At 49.5% G+C, this 12360-nt stretch overlaps 4 protein-coding genes across 4 annotated transcripts; 1 reads left to right on the top strand and 3 right to left on the bottom strand.

The window, feature by feature from the left end:
• Nucleotides 1–114: 114 nt before the first annotated feature.
• LOC128272710 (TBC1 domain family member 22B) lies at nt 115–2770 on the bottom strand. Its single transcript, XM_053010574.1, has 5 exons — nt 2208–2770; nt 1570–2099; nt 1299–1481; nt 1011–1234; nt 115–942 (listed from the first exon to the last, which is right to left on the bottom strand). Exons 1-5 carry the CDS (start codon nt 2768–2770, stop codon nt 808–810), a joined length of 1635 nt encoding a protein of 544 aa, XP_052866534.1. The 3' UTR covers nt 115–807.
• Nucleotides 2771–3639: 869 nt separating this feature from the next.
• Nucleotides 3640–5611, bottom strand: LOC128271887 (puff-specific protein Bx42). Its single transcript, XM_053009562.1, has 2 exons — nt 5295–5611; nt 3640–5230 (listed from the first exon to the last, which is right to left on the bottom strand). The coding sequence occupies exons 1-2, from the start codon at nt 5506–5508 to the stop codon at nt 3789–3791; spliced, it is 1656 nt and encodes a 551-aa protein (XP_052865522.1). The 5' UTR covers nt 5509–5611; the 3' UTR covers nt 3640–3788.
• Nucleotides 5612–6168: 557 nt separating this feature from the next.
• LOC128271988 (ran-binding protein 3) lies at nt 6169–9406 on the top strand. Its single transcript, XM_053009690.1, has 4 exons — nt 6169–6372; nt 6588–7699; nt 7770–7865; nt 7932–9406. The coding sequence occupies exons 1-4, from the start codon at nt 6357–6359 to the stop codon at nt 8202–8204; spliced, it is 1497 nt and encodes a 498-aa protein (XP_052865650.1). The 5' UTR covers nt 6169–6356; the 3' UTR covers nt 8205–9406.
• Nucleotides 9407–9545: 139 nt separating this feature from the next.
• On the bottom strand, nt 9546–12125 carry LOC128272133 (sideroflexin-1-3). The gene is made up of 6 exons (XM_053009883.1): nt 11947–12125; nt 11492–11872; nt 11082–11430; nt 10925–11010; nt 10323–10450; nt 9546–10244 (listed from the first exon to the last, which is right to left on the bottom strand). Exons 2-6 carry the CDS (start codon nt 11650–11652, stop codon nt 10000–10002), a joined length of 969 nt encoding a protein of 322 aa, XP_052865843.1. The 5' UTR covers nt 11653–11872; nt 11947–12125; the 3' UTR covers nt 9546–9999.
• Nucleotides 12126–12360: the final 235 nt, after the last annotated feature.

Here is a 12360-nt window from a genome sequence, read left to right as displayed (position 1 = left end):
TGAACAAACCAGATGGGAAAAGAAATAAAATTCAACACGCACTACTCCGGTAAAGCTATTGGTATTGGTTTGATTTATTTTCATTTATTTCCTTACAATTAACTAATTGGTTGGTGATTTTCCTTGCTTCTTCATGATCATCCGTTAATATTAGACATCGTTCTGTTCCGTCGTCAAATATGTTCCGCACGGAAATTGCAGTTGTCGCGGACCTCAAAGCTATTTGCATCATTTTCACTCAGCACGTCGTTGCCTTCGTTACATTTACATGTTCTACTGTGGATTCCAACGCGGAAGCCCCATAATTGTTTCGGCGGACCCCACCAAAAGCTATGGCGCATGTATTGCTGCTCATGTGGTGCAGCGGTCGACTGTAAATCGGTTCATTTTCTGTGTATAAAAATTCATCATGTTTTCTATCAAAGTTTTTGAAACCTAACACCGGAACAAAAACCCACGAAAATCAAACGTTATTAATACTTCCTCCTTCGCAAAAAAAGCGACCGTTTTCACCAGTCTGCTACTGGAACAACGGTGCTGGGGGGGAAAGGCAAAGGCAAAACTTTCATATACCTTCTATTACTCCTTTCTGCTTCCCTTCTTCGCTCGCAGCTTTGTTCCCTCGTTTGTCGCTTGTTCTACAAGAAACGTTGTTTGCCGATTGCTTCTCTTCGTTGCCCTGTTCTCCGCTCTCCCTTGAGAGTCCGCAAACTTCTGGAACCGTCAAACAGACGCGCGCTCCTAGATGATCTTATATAGATAGTTCCTACAGTAATTATGATACCCAGCGTCCGGTGCCATTCCGGGTCAACTTTTACCCTCCAGATGCTTCGGAGCGTCAGCGTACGTAAACTTGAGTCGAAACGCTTCCGCAACCAGCACACCGATATGCGAGTCCATCCAGTTATGAGTCGGTAGATTCTGCAGCAGTAGCATTAGTCCCTGCGGGGGCAAAATGTGACGATTAGCAATCTCTTACGGACCTTCTCAAACCGAACCTGCGGTCGTACCTGAAAGTCCTTCTCTTGCAGCAGCTGATCACGCCAGTGCAGCAGAAAAGCGGCACAAACGTACAGCTGAAACACGGCGAAGCCGTCCGACTCGGCCAGGTACGTGTCCCAGAGGCGGATAGTGCAATAAAGTGGTAGTTCGCGTGTCAGTAAATTATTCATCCACCGGAAGGAAAACTGCAGGTAGTCCACACCATGCGTTTGCAGGTGTCGATGAAGAGTCCCTGTAAACATATGACAGACAATTACGATCGGTGATCTTGCGGACGAGATCGGGTATCCTTTTACCGTCAATCCGCTGGATAAGTTCCTTCAACTGGTTCACCTTCGCCTGAATGCCGAGCTGGGCAAAGATGTAGTTATCCTGGATGCAGTCGAGAAATTTGGACAAACACCAGAAAGAGTCCGCCTCGATGATGTCACGCTGCTCGATGCTGAGCGATTCAAGTTGGCACTGTTCTAGCTCTTTATCTGCATGCAAACAAAGTGGTGGTGACCGTGAAGATAAGGGACACCGTTGTCTTCTTCGCATTGACGAACGTTTCATAGATTTACTCACCCGGTCCGACGGCTTCCTGCAGGAAGACAATGAAGAACGGTGTCACGAGATCGTTAATGCCCTGCACGTAGCCAGACGCCGGATGCCGAATGGCCCAGATGAAGAGAATACGTTCGAACATCTCCTGCACGAGCTGCTGCTGAAAGAGGGACACATGGGGGTTCATGCGCGGCACATCGATGTGGATCTGCCGGAACGTGTCCTGTTGGCTTTCGTCACGCCGCTCCGCATCGAAGTATTGCTGGACGAGCTTCCTATAGTCGACGCGCTTTCGCTCCAACACCGTCTGGCGCCGTTCAAGGCTGGTCGGAAGGTAGCCGGACAGAAGGCGCCAAGTGACTGCCCGCATCTTGCGTGGTACGCCGGACCAACTGAGTTCCTTCAAGGCAAGTAGATTCAGGAGTGGTGCCTCAAGTATGTTGCTAAACTTTTCATATTTCGATTCACACTCAACGTCCTTGGCCGCTACGTTGGAGGAGAGTTTCAGCAGTTGTGGACGGCCGGGATATGCGTGAAATCTTTGCCGTAAGCTGAATAAAAAAGAAGTACATGGTTTGTTATCAGCAACAATTATCTAGTCTATCAGCTCCATGAGATTCATCGACGTATGATGATGGGCCACCAAATCATTTACTTACCGATTATCGTTTGCGTATACCAACCCTTCGGTAGGGCTGCCCGGACTGGCCGACAGCACCCGCGTAGAATGAATGTCTAAACTCTCTATTCGAAGCCCGACTTGATCGGATGCAGTGCCCTCCAAGGCTGTTCGGTCTCCGCCCTCCGTCTGTTCCAGTGATTCTGTTCTGTCTTTTGTCAGAACACTGCCCTTTGGCATTTCACGCATTTCCTGTGCCAATACTGTCGTTTGCGACGTTTTGCCGCTTTTGTGAGTTTTTATCACATTCAGGGCGGCCGTTTGAGAAGCTCGTTTCGATATGCGTGTATCGACCACACCGGAAATGATACAAAACTCGTCATCTCCCAGATCCCAGGCGTCGCTCACCGACTCTTGGTAGTCCTGGAACGAAGAACTTGAACCGGAACCGATCGGACGTCCACCGCCGAGCCGATTCGCGACGGTCGTAGGCCGGCCCGGAATCGAGCGACTGTTGGTACGCCAAAAGGACGAAGAAGCCACACTCTCTGTGGTAGTGGCGGTACCAGCGGTGGCAGCGGTGCCAGCACCACTGCTACTCATGTCCTGGCTGGTGGTGCCCGATTGAAGTGCAACTCAATAGCGGCTTACTACAGCACCGAAAACGTGTCCTTAGGTCCGAGCAATTCGTCTTCAACGCCACAGAATAACATTAAGCACTGAGGGCGATTGATCGCTGCAAGGTACCGGGACCACCGTATGGTTATGCAGAAGATTCGGACGATAGTTGTTGCACGTATGCCCAATAAGGCCAATGGACGCAAATAATACCAGCGGAGGCAGCTACATCTAGCGGAGTATTTACCAGTGTTCTATAATGCCGTGTTGCCCACGAAGTCGCCTCGTTAGTGGCGTGTGATCGATGATGCCAGGCTGTGCGAAGTGCAAATATTGTACGTACCCGGAAACCGTACCCGGTCGGTCCTGGCTAGCATGAACAAAAGCAACACAAACACGTATGGCAGTGGGTGGTAAGCTAATGTCGTTTGAAGCGCGTATCGTGAATCGCGCCACAGAAGAATTTTCCCTGATGACGAAACCAAAGAAACGCAACACAAAATCACGACAATTCCCAACAATTAGGTTTCGGTTCCCTCTGTCCCTCTCTTTCTGGTCTGTCCCGAACCGATCATTCCAACCCAACCGAAACAGTGTTTCGTTTTTGCTCCCACCCAATTCCTCGTCACTTGACAGTTGGGCTGAAAGTTTATGCCCACAGGTTGAAAGACGCTTACTTATGCTACCAAGCAGTGAAGGTCCTGTGAAGTAGTGAGACGTACATTGTAAACGCGATCTTTTGGTTTATTTCAGTGCCGGAATTTCCGAACCAAAAATCTATCGCATTTAATTAATAATTTAATGCTTCTTTCACAATAGTTTTCCTAAACAATCAATTTCCTTTTATTACCTTTATTATCTTTTTTTTGTTGATCCTTTAGTCTATCAAGAGGAATAGGTTTCCTAGAGTATGAAAAGCTTTATGTCTGAAGTGAGGTTTGAAAATAAAAATGATGCATGCTCTACCACATGTCCAGCCGGTTCATTGGGAAATGCTCCACATCTAGTCTCTACGCTTCTTGCGATCCTTGTCACGACTGCTGCTCCCACTGCCGCTAGGTGCGGACGACGAATCTTCCTTCCGCTTCGGTGCCTTCTTCGCCATCGTTAAGAACTGATCTAAACCGAACGGATCTTCCTCCTTTTCGAACTGCACCGGTCCTTGCCGCACATTCTGAGTGCTACGATCCGTGCCGCTGAATTCCTTATCCGGCACAAAACGGTTTGTGCTTACGATCTTCTCTAAATCTGCACCATAATTTTCGTTGTCCAGTGCTTTACTCGGACGATACAGGTGCTGCCCGAGTGTGCCCGATTCGCGCCAAGGCTTATCGTACACGTTGTACGCCTCATCGTCACCGTAGCCCGAATCCATGCCCTTCGATGTGTTGAACAACCGCTGATCGAACTGTGCTTCGCCAGCAATATTGCTTTTCGCCGGCATTCCCAGCGCAATCTGCTCGGAAATGTCCCGCTCGCGTTCACGTTGCAGCTTCGAGCGTTTTTCTGGCGCAGCGCGAGCCAAATTGCGATCGCGTGCCCGTTCTCGGTGTCGCTCGGCACGTATTTCGTCACGTTCGCGCAGCTCAGCCGAAGTTGCGCCGGGCCCGCCACCTCCATCCCCGCCGGCAGCATCGGGATGGCGAATACCGGCACGCTCGTCACGTGCACGTTGTGCCATCTGCCGAAGCATATCCTCTTTCTTTTCCTTCTCCTTTTGGGCCAGCTTCTTTTCCAGCTGTGCGCGCGCTTCGACTGCCTCGCGAGCTTTCCGATCGGCAATGTACAATGCTTCGGCCATTTTGGCAAACTTTTCATTAATATGCACCTGCTGCAAACCGCGCCCGTCCGCTGCCAGGCGCTTGTCGAGTGGAATGGTGTACCCTTTGGCGTTCTTCCAGTTCGATATGCAGGGCGGTACTTTCCACTCTTTTTGCTCCTTCACCGTCACCTTGCGAGTCGGCGAATGCAGTACCGGCGCAGGCGGGGACGGTGGTCCACGGGGAATCTTCTTGTTGATTCGAAACCGAGGCGGTTCCATCGGATCAACCTGGGCCTCAACCATGCGTATGATCCGCTGCTTTGCACCGGAATTGAACGCATCACCCTGCTGGGAGGGCGTATAGCGGATGTACTGAGCCGGTGCTTGCTTCTCAGCGGCCCGAACGGGCATCGCTGAGACGATCTTCTGATTGGTCAGCTTCTCCAGCGCCTTCCGTGTACTTTCCGTGATGTCGCTGATTGTTTCCTCATCCGGTAGCTGCAACTCTTCCGAGTCCTCGGCCAGTACCTCGGCCGGCAGCAATTGGTTGATGTTTGAATAGACGATCTTATCCTTCGAGTGGCCCTGTCGCGCGATCGCATCGTACTTTACTTTTCCTGTCTGGTCCAGTTGGACGGCAAGGGCATTCGATTTCTTCGACGCATTTCCGGGAGCTGCCATGGCTGCAGTAAGATAATGAATTTCAAAACCTCGCATTTCTCTCGGACGCAGTTTTTCCAAGCTTACCCAGTGGATACTGTGCCACGTGAATCTCGGGGAATGCTCCGCCGTCCCCAAAATCGGCCTCTGTTCGAGGAATCCATCCCTTGCGCTGACCGTATGGTGGTGCTGCAACCTTCGCGGTTACCAACGCACCCATCGACGGTGTTTTCATTTTGCGCTCATCGTCCCGATCCCACACCGGATTGCTTGGGGCCGGAAGCACACTCGATAGCGACATGGTTGCAAAGATCGTGACCTCTGCGGGTACGGGAAGTAAACTAAACTATTAAAATTTACTTTAGTTTAAGGTGCAAACGTCCCTATTTTATTGCGATCCAACACTCGACAACATACGGAGGAAAAAAGAAAATGTCTTCATGACAGCACAAACAGAAATAAGTCAGGGTCGAGCGTTGGCCTATCCTGCCCGTATGTCGACAGTGCACCCTTACGCCAAATGATGGTTGAAATAATAAATTACTAACGTTCACCAGAAACAACTAGATACATTAAATTTGGCTCTATTTATTTTAATTACTAACAATCTTAAACAAAGCGACGTTTTTTATGTTTTTACTCCAACAGCAGCTGGGTGTCGGTGCAAAGCGATTGGCAATTTGGCTGTTTTGACAGCGTTTTGTTTATAGTCGCAAGTCGATACTCCACACTGCGATTACTGTCTTTCGCATCACAGTATTTCTCCCATAACCCTAGCAACAGAACAGGATAGAACTTTAAGACGATTGGCACGACTTGGTCATCCGGCTCGCTGGAGACGTTAAGTCACAACTCTTGACATTGCAGCCCATTGCTTGATAGAAGGGGTTCGTGTTTCGCGTTTCGTATCTTGCTGGAGCGAAGGACTGTGTTTTAATGCTGACCGTGCTGCAGCGCCCTAATAGCAAAACACGGCTCTGGAACGGGGTTTCTGTTTAATATACAGTGAAAATACACTGAAAAGCTATAACACTGTACAACCGAACAGCTGCCCGACCAACGAAAGATTATCACATCCTGGAAGGTTCATCAGCCGCAAGCCAAGAGTGTTGTGTATATTGAGGAGAAAGAAAAGAACGCTTCTGCCGAATGGCGAATGTTGAACGTAAGTACGGTATGATTTGTAAAGGAAAACCGATTCCCGCAACACGCATCGCGTCTTTTTGCTGAATTTACTGTGCTTGCGTTACATCGCCGTTCCCGGCATTGTGGTCCTTCCTTAGGCGTTCCTTAGCTGCGTGTAGTTTGCCGCCGCCGAACCTGTTTCGGTTTATTCCTGGCAGTGTACTGTATGTTTTCGTGTTTTGTTGTGTTCCACAGGAGACGACAACATGCTGAACGAAGAGCAGGAATCGTCTCAATCGAACAGCAGTAACGGGTCGAGTGGCGTCGTCCAACCGTCCTCTGGCTTCCAACTTAAATCGAGCATCCTACGCCAGTCCACGTTCGGTGGCTCGTCTTTTCTCGGTGGTGGATCTTCGTCCAGCAACAGCATATCGCCATCCCCGTCCATCACTGGCTCGGGTGGTGGCAGCGGCAGCGGCGGTGGCGGTATCTTGGGCAACAGCTTCAATCTCAAACCGAGCGTGCTAAAACCATCCCAACTGAGCTTCGGTGGCATCGGTGCCAACAGGGAAGGCAATGGTGCAGACAAGAACGGAAACGATCCTGTGGCACCACCGTCGGTGGCGTCGAATCCGTTTCTTAAAATGCAAAACAGCGAAGACGACCACACCGAGAACGAAACCAGCGATTCGAAGGACGGTTCCGCCGGTGGCAAAGGAGACAGCAATAGCAACAGCGTCGATCCACTGGCAAAGCTAAAGAGTGCTTCCCTGCCGAAGTCGAACCTGTTCGCGAACGTTGGCAAATCCACGCTTAGTGAAGCTTCCGGATTTGTTTTCGGGCAGAACGTGCACGAGCGAGTGACCGGCGAAAACTTGGCCAACACGGGCGCAGGAAACTCTCTTCCGACGACGGGGTTTTCGTTTGCCACAAGTGGCACCGGTGAAACAGGAAGTGTTGGAGGAGGTGGAGGAGGAGGAGGCAGCGGTGGTGATAGTGGAACTGCATCCGGGGCGGCTGCCACGGGAGGCTCGGCGACGGGTGCAGCACCGAGCGGAAAGGACGGATCCGATTCATCTGACGGTAGTAGCCGTGAGCCGAGGGATCGCGAGAGTTTGGAGGAAGCGGCCAGAAGGTATGAGGAAAGTCGCGGTGCCCTGAAGCGTAAGTACGAGGAAGTGGAAACAATCACCGGCGAGGAGGACGAGCGGAACGTGGTAGAGATTGTATGCAAACTATTTGCATTCGCCAAATCGAACTGGGAGGAACGTGGTCATGGCATGCTGCGATTGAACGATAAAGATAACAACGAATCTCGCGTCGTGTTTCGACAGTCGGGCAATCTACGCGTTCTCATTAACACCAAGGTAGGCCTACACTTCTGACGATAAAAGGATGGTCAGTCTCAGTTATGTTTTGCCTGCTCTTGAACTTCAGGTCTGGTCTGGCATGATCGCCGAACAACCGAGCCAGAAAAGCTTGCGTCTAACAGCAATCGACAGCACTGGGCAAATCAAAGTGTTTCTCGTGATGGTAAGATACTCGATTACCACCACCATTCACAGTGCACTACGTTAACGTTAACAACGTCTTTTGCAGTCTCGGCCCGAAGTCATTACGAAGCTGCACCGGGAGCTAACGAAGCGTATCGAAACGGCAAAGCAGATGGCTGAACAGGAGGCGGCGAAAGAAAACAAGGACGATAATCAACCGCCGCTGCCTGGAGCAGTCAGTGGCGATGGCGACGACAGTATAGCGGTAGATGGGTCAACGGACGACTCCCGAACGGCTCCGGATCCCGAGGACAGCCCCACTACCGCTGAGCCGACCGCTAAGAAGCGCCACAGCTTATCGGCTCCACCATCGTCTTAAGTTTGTGTGATGTGTGCGTGTTTTTTTTTGTTTGTTTTCGGCTTCATTAACTACTAGCGGGTTTTTTTCCTATTCACCTTAAAGCGATTTCCCGATCACCCCATTCAGTGGGCGAAAGAGAAAAGCGTGGTCACCGATAGATGGGCAGATCGACACATGTTGCTGGTAGTAAATGTTAACTGAAAAGTTGATCAATTCAAAGTCGAGGAGTTGTGTCCATTATTCAGACGCTGCCCGTGACAGTCGAGTAAAGTAAGCAAACGTTAAACCAGAAAAAATACTATGCACACAGGTTGCTCGCGAAAAACGGAAAATGATGATAGATGAAATCGCGGATGAAAGGGTGGGAAAATCGATTTTTTAAAATTCAACAAAAACACGAGCAATCTAAACTGTGCTAGGCAGTAGGGGGAAAGTTTTACAAAATGGTCGCTGATGAAAGTAGCAAATGCAGTGGTAACGCTGATTTCGATAGTCCATGCCGTTTAACCTTAAAAAATCTGTACTCAATTATGGCTCTTACAGCACCAGGATGAGAAGAGTGGGTACATGCGAAAGAATCCTCCGCCGATAGTCAGTGGACTATTTTTAATTTTCGCGATACAATCGGCGCCATGTACACAAAATGGAAACGGCGGAGTAGAGTGGATAGTGAAAAAAATACCTTGTAGCAAAGATATTGCTTCCAGGTGGAAACAATATTCTAACGTGAAGAGTAACCTTTGCGATGTGTTCACGTGCCCTGTGAAGGGGAGGCGACTAGCGCTTGACCGGCGCCGTGTCGCTTTCCGTGGGGTCCTAGGGTTGTACATTTAGTTCAAAGAGAAACAGGGTGTTTGCTTATTTCTAATAGACCATTTACCGTGTTGTGCTAGTTTGATACTTGCCACCTTTCGCCCTTGAATGTATATTCGCGTGTGCCATTGTGAGGCACTATTTGTGAGAAGGAGGGAACCGAGTGGAGCGCACAGTACCTTCGAATGACTGTGAATGACGGCAACGATGGAGATTTTGAACCCTTCACACTTACTGTATGTGCGATGCTCCCAGATACACTATTTTATTCTTTTATGCTACTGTTGACATCATCCTGTTGACCCCATGTGGGGAATTGGTTTGATTGGTTCACGGGGGTGAAAATCGCCTGCAACTGTTTAGCTGGTACTGAATTGTATGATAATGCCGGTAGCAGAAGAAACTGATCGTGAAAATATCGTAATAAAGTAAATACACTTACGCCAACAATACACTGAAGCTACAAGAGATACTACACCCATGGTCTCACGAAAGAACATTTTTTAAACCGTTTTCTTTCTCTTTAGATACTCGCAATGGCATTGGCTTTTTATTTCATCGTATTTTTATCGACTAATTGCTCCTTCGGTTACAATCGCTTTATATCGCGGTACCTATTACTTCGTATAGCAAAGCGAAACACAAAACGTACCTTTACCCTTGATAGGGGGGACAGGTGAGAAAAACATTGCACTTTTATTGTCACTTGCACTTTTTTGCGAACGGAACTGATTTCTGGGTGTGATATGAGTTACAACCGAGCAAGAGAACTTAAAACTAGTCAACAGAGATAGAGAGAGATGATGATGATGACAAGCACGATATACGATATGGTGCTGATTAGTGGAGTTGGGTGTGCGTAGTATCCAGCAATTCCGATCTGCTGGTGCAGTGTTTAAACCAAGGAAATGCTCAAAAATGCTACGCAAATTGGCCAGAGCGAATTTTCTTCACCGTTGCATTTGAGCATAATTGCTGTGGCAGAGTTTCCATCTACTTGTTAGAGACCCTTGTTGTAATAAACGACATCTAGTTCGGGACGATCGGCACGCAGCTTCGTACGAAGCTCCTCTTCCAGGCTGTTCACGCTAATCGAAGCCTTCTGGCTGAACAGGGCGCAGCAGAGCGGCGTGGCAAAGGTTAAACACAACCCACAGAACAGCATCTGGATCGGTGCGTTCGCCCACGGGAAACGCCGCAATAAACCACGCTTCTCCAGGCTGTTTATTAGAACCGGCGTGAAGACTGAAAGATTTACGATAGGGAAAAAGGTAACGATTAGCCAACATGTGGCACATTGTTGGGGTTACAGGTTATCCTTACCCATGCCAGGCATGGCCATGAGAATACGACTGAAGGTAACGGCCGAGATGCCCTCCTTGGCGGCACGAACGGATTCACCCAATTCTTTACCATCCTTATCCAGCAATGTGACGCCGTTTTTCAGCTCCCTGTACAAAGAAAAAATAAAACAAAGCGTGATGTAAAATGATCGTGAGAAGACCCTTTTTGGGGAGCATTCAGGCGTAGAACATGTGGCAATACCACTCCCCATTCGGCAAACTATTTCCGTAGGGTACCTTCTGGCGTAATCGACACAAAAGAAGCCATCGCGATCCATAAATAAACTCACGCGACACTTTTAGCGATGGCAATACGCAATGCCACCACTCCATGAGCGTCGTTGCGCTCCATATTCGCCATTGAAATGCGCGGTATGTGGTAGTTCTATTTTTAATGTTGCCAAAACTCATACTCTCCCCCGGGCACCTTGCGACTATCGCGACTATCTGACGATCGTACATCGGGCAAAGTGCAGCAACTCCATTACGCTACACCGGCAAGTCGCGTGCTCAGCGTAATTCTAAACAACGATCGACAATTCGCACACACACACACGCGCATTCACCTTAGCGACTACTTACTGAATGCGCATCAAGGGAATGTTAATGCAATTCGCGGCGGCTACGGCTGCTAACGGCACGAGGCGACCCACCAGAGGCGGAGCATTCTGCAAATACCAAACAGATGTTTAGTGCGAACTCGCGGAATTCATCCACACGTGCAGGAGCAGCTTCCTACCCGAACGAGACGATTCAGCGAAAGGGCTGTCACGAGGGCACCACCTGTTGCCATGCAGTACGAGGTCAACAGCTGTTCCTGGCTGATCGGGGAAGCCCCCGATCGGTTCGTATAGTTGACGACGGCGTTGAACGACTGGTTGAACCACTGCCAAAAAATTACGGCCGGTGTCGACTTGTAGAACGTCATCATGCACCCGGTGATGGTCATGTTCATGGGCACCTGGGCAGACATGCGGCCCACGAGCAACATCTTCTCGCCGGTGTCCGGGTGGAACGCACTGTCGTAGAGGTATTTGGCCTTCCACAGCTCATCGACGCTGCGCACATCCGGCAGCGGCTTTCCGGCTCTGTAAAGCGGGGAAGTGGTTAGCAAAGGGCGCGAAGTTCGTTAGGTCACGGATCGTTTACCGATAGTCGCGCACGATGCGTGCGGCCCGATCCAGTTGCTCCTCGGTGGAGAACGCATTCAGCGGATTGGTGATGACAAGAAAGTGCTTCGCACGATTTAAGTAGGTACTCTGGTCGTAGCGTGGTTCGTCCAGGTTAACGCGAGGTAGTTCGGTAGCCATGGTTACGGATATAACTCTATCGGGGGGTTTTCGGTGACCCTCACGGATGGGATTATGTAAGCTCGTCCGATGATGTAGCCCAACTCAACGTAGGCCTCCCGTTTAAGTGGTACTTGCGGTTTCGCTGGCAATTGAAGACTGTCGTTGGAGACAGATCGCACTCATAGGCTGGAGGACTACGATGGTCACAGTCGAATACGCTCTGACTGTGTCTGTCTGGCTGATAAGCGCAAGTGTTTAGAAGGCCTCGGTCGCTGGCAGTACACGCACACTTGGTCAAACGCAGCGAATTACCATCCCAAAGATCGCGGACCGCGCTTGACAATAGGCAAATTCCTCCAAACGGTGAGAACGTGATTTGCCCAATCGGACAGCCGCTGATACCGTTCCTGGATAGCGACCGCTGCTGCTGCTGATTGTCCTATCAATTTACAGACTTGCACTTCTTTAATGCACGATGTTGCTTCTCGAGGTTTGACAGCTTTTTAGCAAGAGAGGACTTTAACAACAAAAAACCACCAAAAACTTCTCTCCTGATCCACGCGATTTCATGCTCTCTCCCTCTCTCTCTCTGTTTGTGCACTCTCTTACAAAAATGCGTGCGCTAGCAATGTTTTGAATTCTCAGTTGCAAAAAAGAGAAAGAGAGACAGTAAACGAGCCAACCAAAACCAATAGCAATTGCTTCCACCAACAAAGTACCATTAAA

This window comes from Anopheles cruzii, chromosome 3 (assembly GCF_943734635.1).
Source record: "Anopheles cruzii chromosome 3, idAnoCruzAS_RS32_06, whole genome shotgun sequence".
NCBI classification, from domain to species: domain Eukaryota; kingdom Metazoa; phylum Arthropoda; class Insecta; order Diptera; family Culicidae; genus Anopheles; species Anopheles cruzii.
Note: the sequence above shows the minus strand (reverse complement) of the source record. Positions and strands in the feature narration are given on the sequence as shown.

What these genes read in the sequence shown, in the direction of transcription:
- LOC128272710 (XM_053010574.1), bottom strand. Translation starts at nt 2,770, where the DNA reads ATGAGTAGCAGTGGTGCTGGCACCGCTGCCACCGCTGGTACCGCCACT. An exon ending in GTATACGCAAACGATAATCG is followed by an intron (nt 2,100 to 2,207) that starts GTAAGTAAATGA and finishes TTTTTTATTCAG; the next exon opens with CTTACGGCAAAGATTTCACG. An exon ending in GCAGGAAGCCGTCGGACCGG is followed by an intron (nt 1,482 to 1,569) that starts GTGAGTAAATCT and finishes GTTTGCATGCAG; the next exon opens with ATAAAGAGCTAGAACAGTGC.
- LOC128271887 (XM_053009562.1), bottom strand. Translation starts at nt 5,508, where the DNA reads ATGTCGCTATCGAGTGTGCTTCCGGCCCCAAGCAATCCGGTGTGGGAT. An exon ending in CGTGGCACAGTATCCACTGG is followed by an intron (nt 5,231 to 5,294) that starts GTAAGCTTGGAA and finishes ATCTTACTGCAG; the next exon opens with CCATGGCAGCTCCCGGAAAT.
- LOC128271988 (XM_053009690.1), top strand. An exon ending in GCGTTCTCATTAACACCAAG is followed by an intron (nt 7,700 to 7,769) that starts GTAGGCCTACAC and finishes CTTGAACTTCAG; the next exon opens with GTCTGGTCTGGCATGATCGC. An exon ending in TCAAAGTGTTTCTCGTGATG is followed by an intron (nt 7,866 to 7,931) that starts GTAAGATACTCG and finishes CGTCTTTTGCAG; the next exon opens with TCTCGGCCCGAAGTCATTAC.
- LOC128272133 (XM_053009883.1), bottom strand. Translation starts at nt 11,652, where the DNA reads ATGGCTACCGAACTACCTCGCGTTAACCTGGACGAACCACGCTACGAC. An exon ending in CGCATCGTGCGCGACTATCG is followed by an intron (nt 11,431 to 11,491) that starts GTAAACGATCCG and finishes CCCGCTTTACAG; the next exon opens with AGCCGGAAAGCCGCTGCCGG. An exon ending in CATGGCCATGCCTGGCATGG is followed by an intron (nt 10,245 to 10,322) that starts GTAAGGATAACC and finishes TAAATCTTTCAG; the next exon opens with TCTTCACGCCGGTTCTAATA.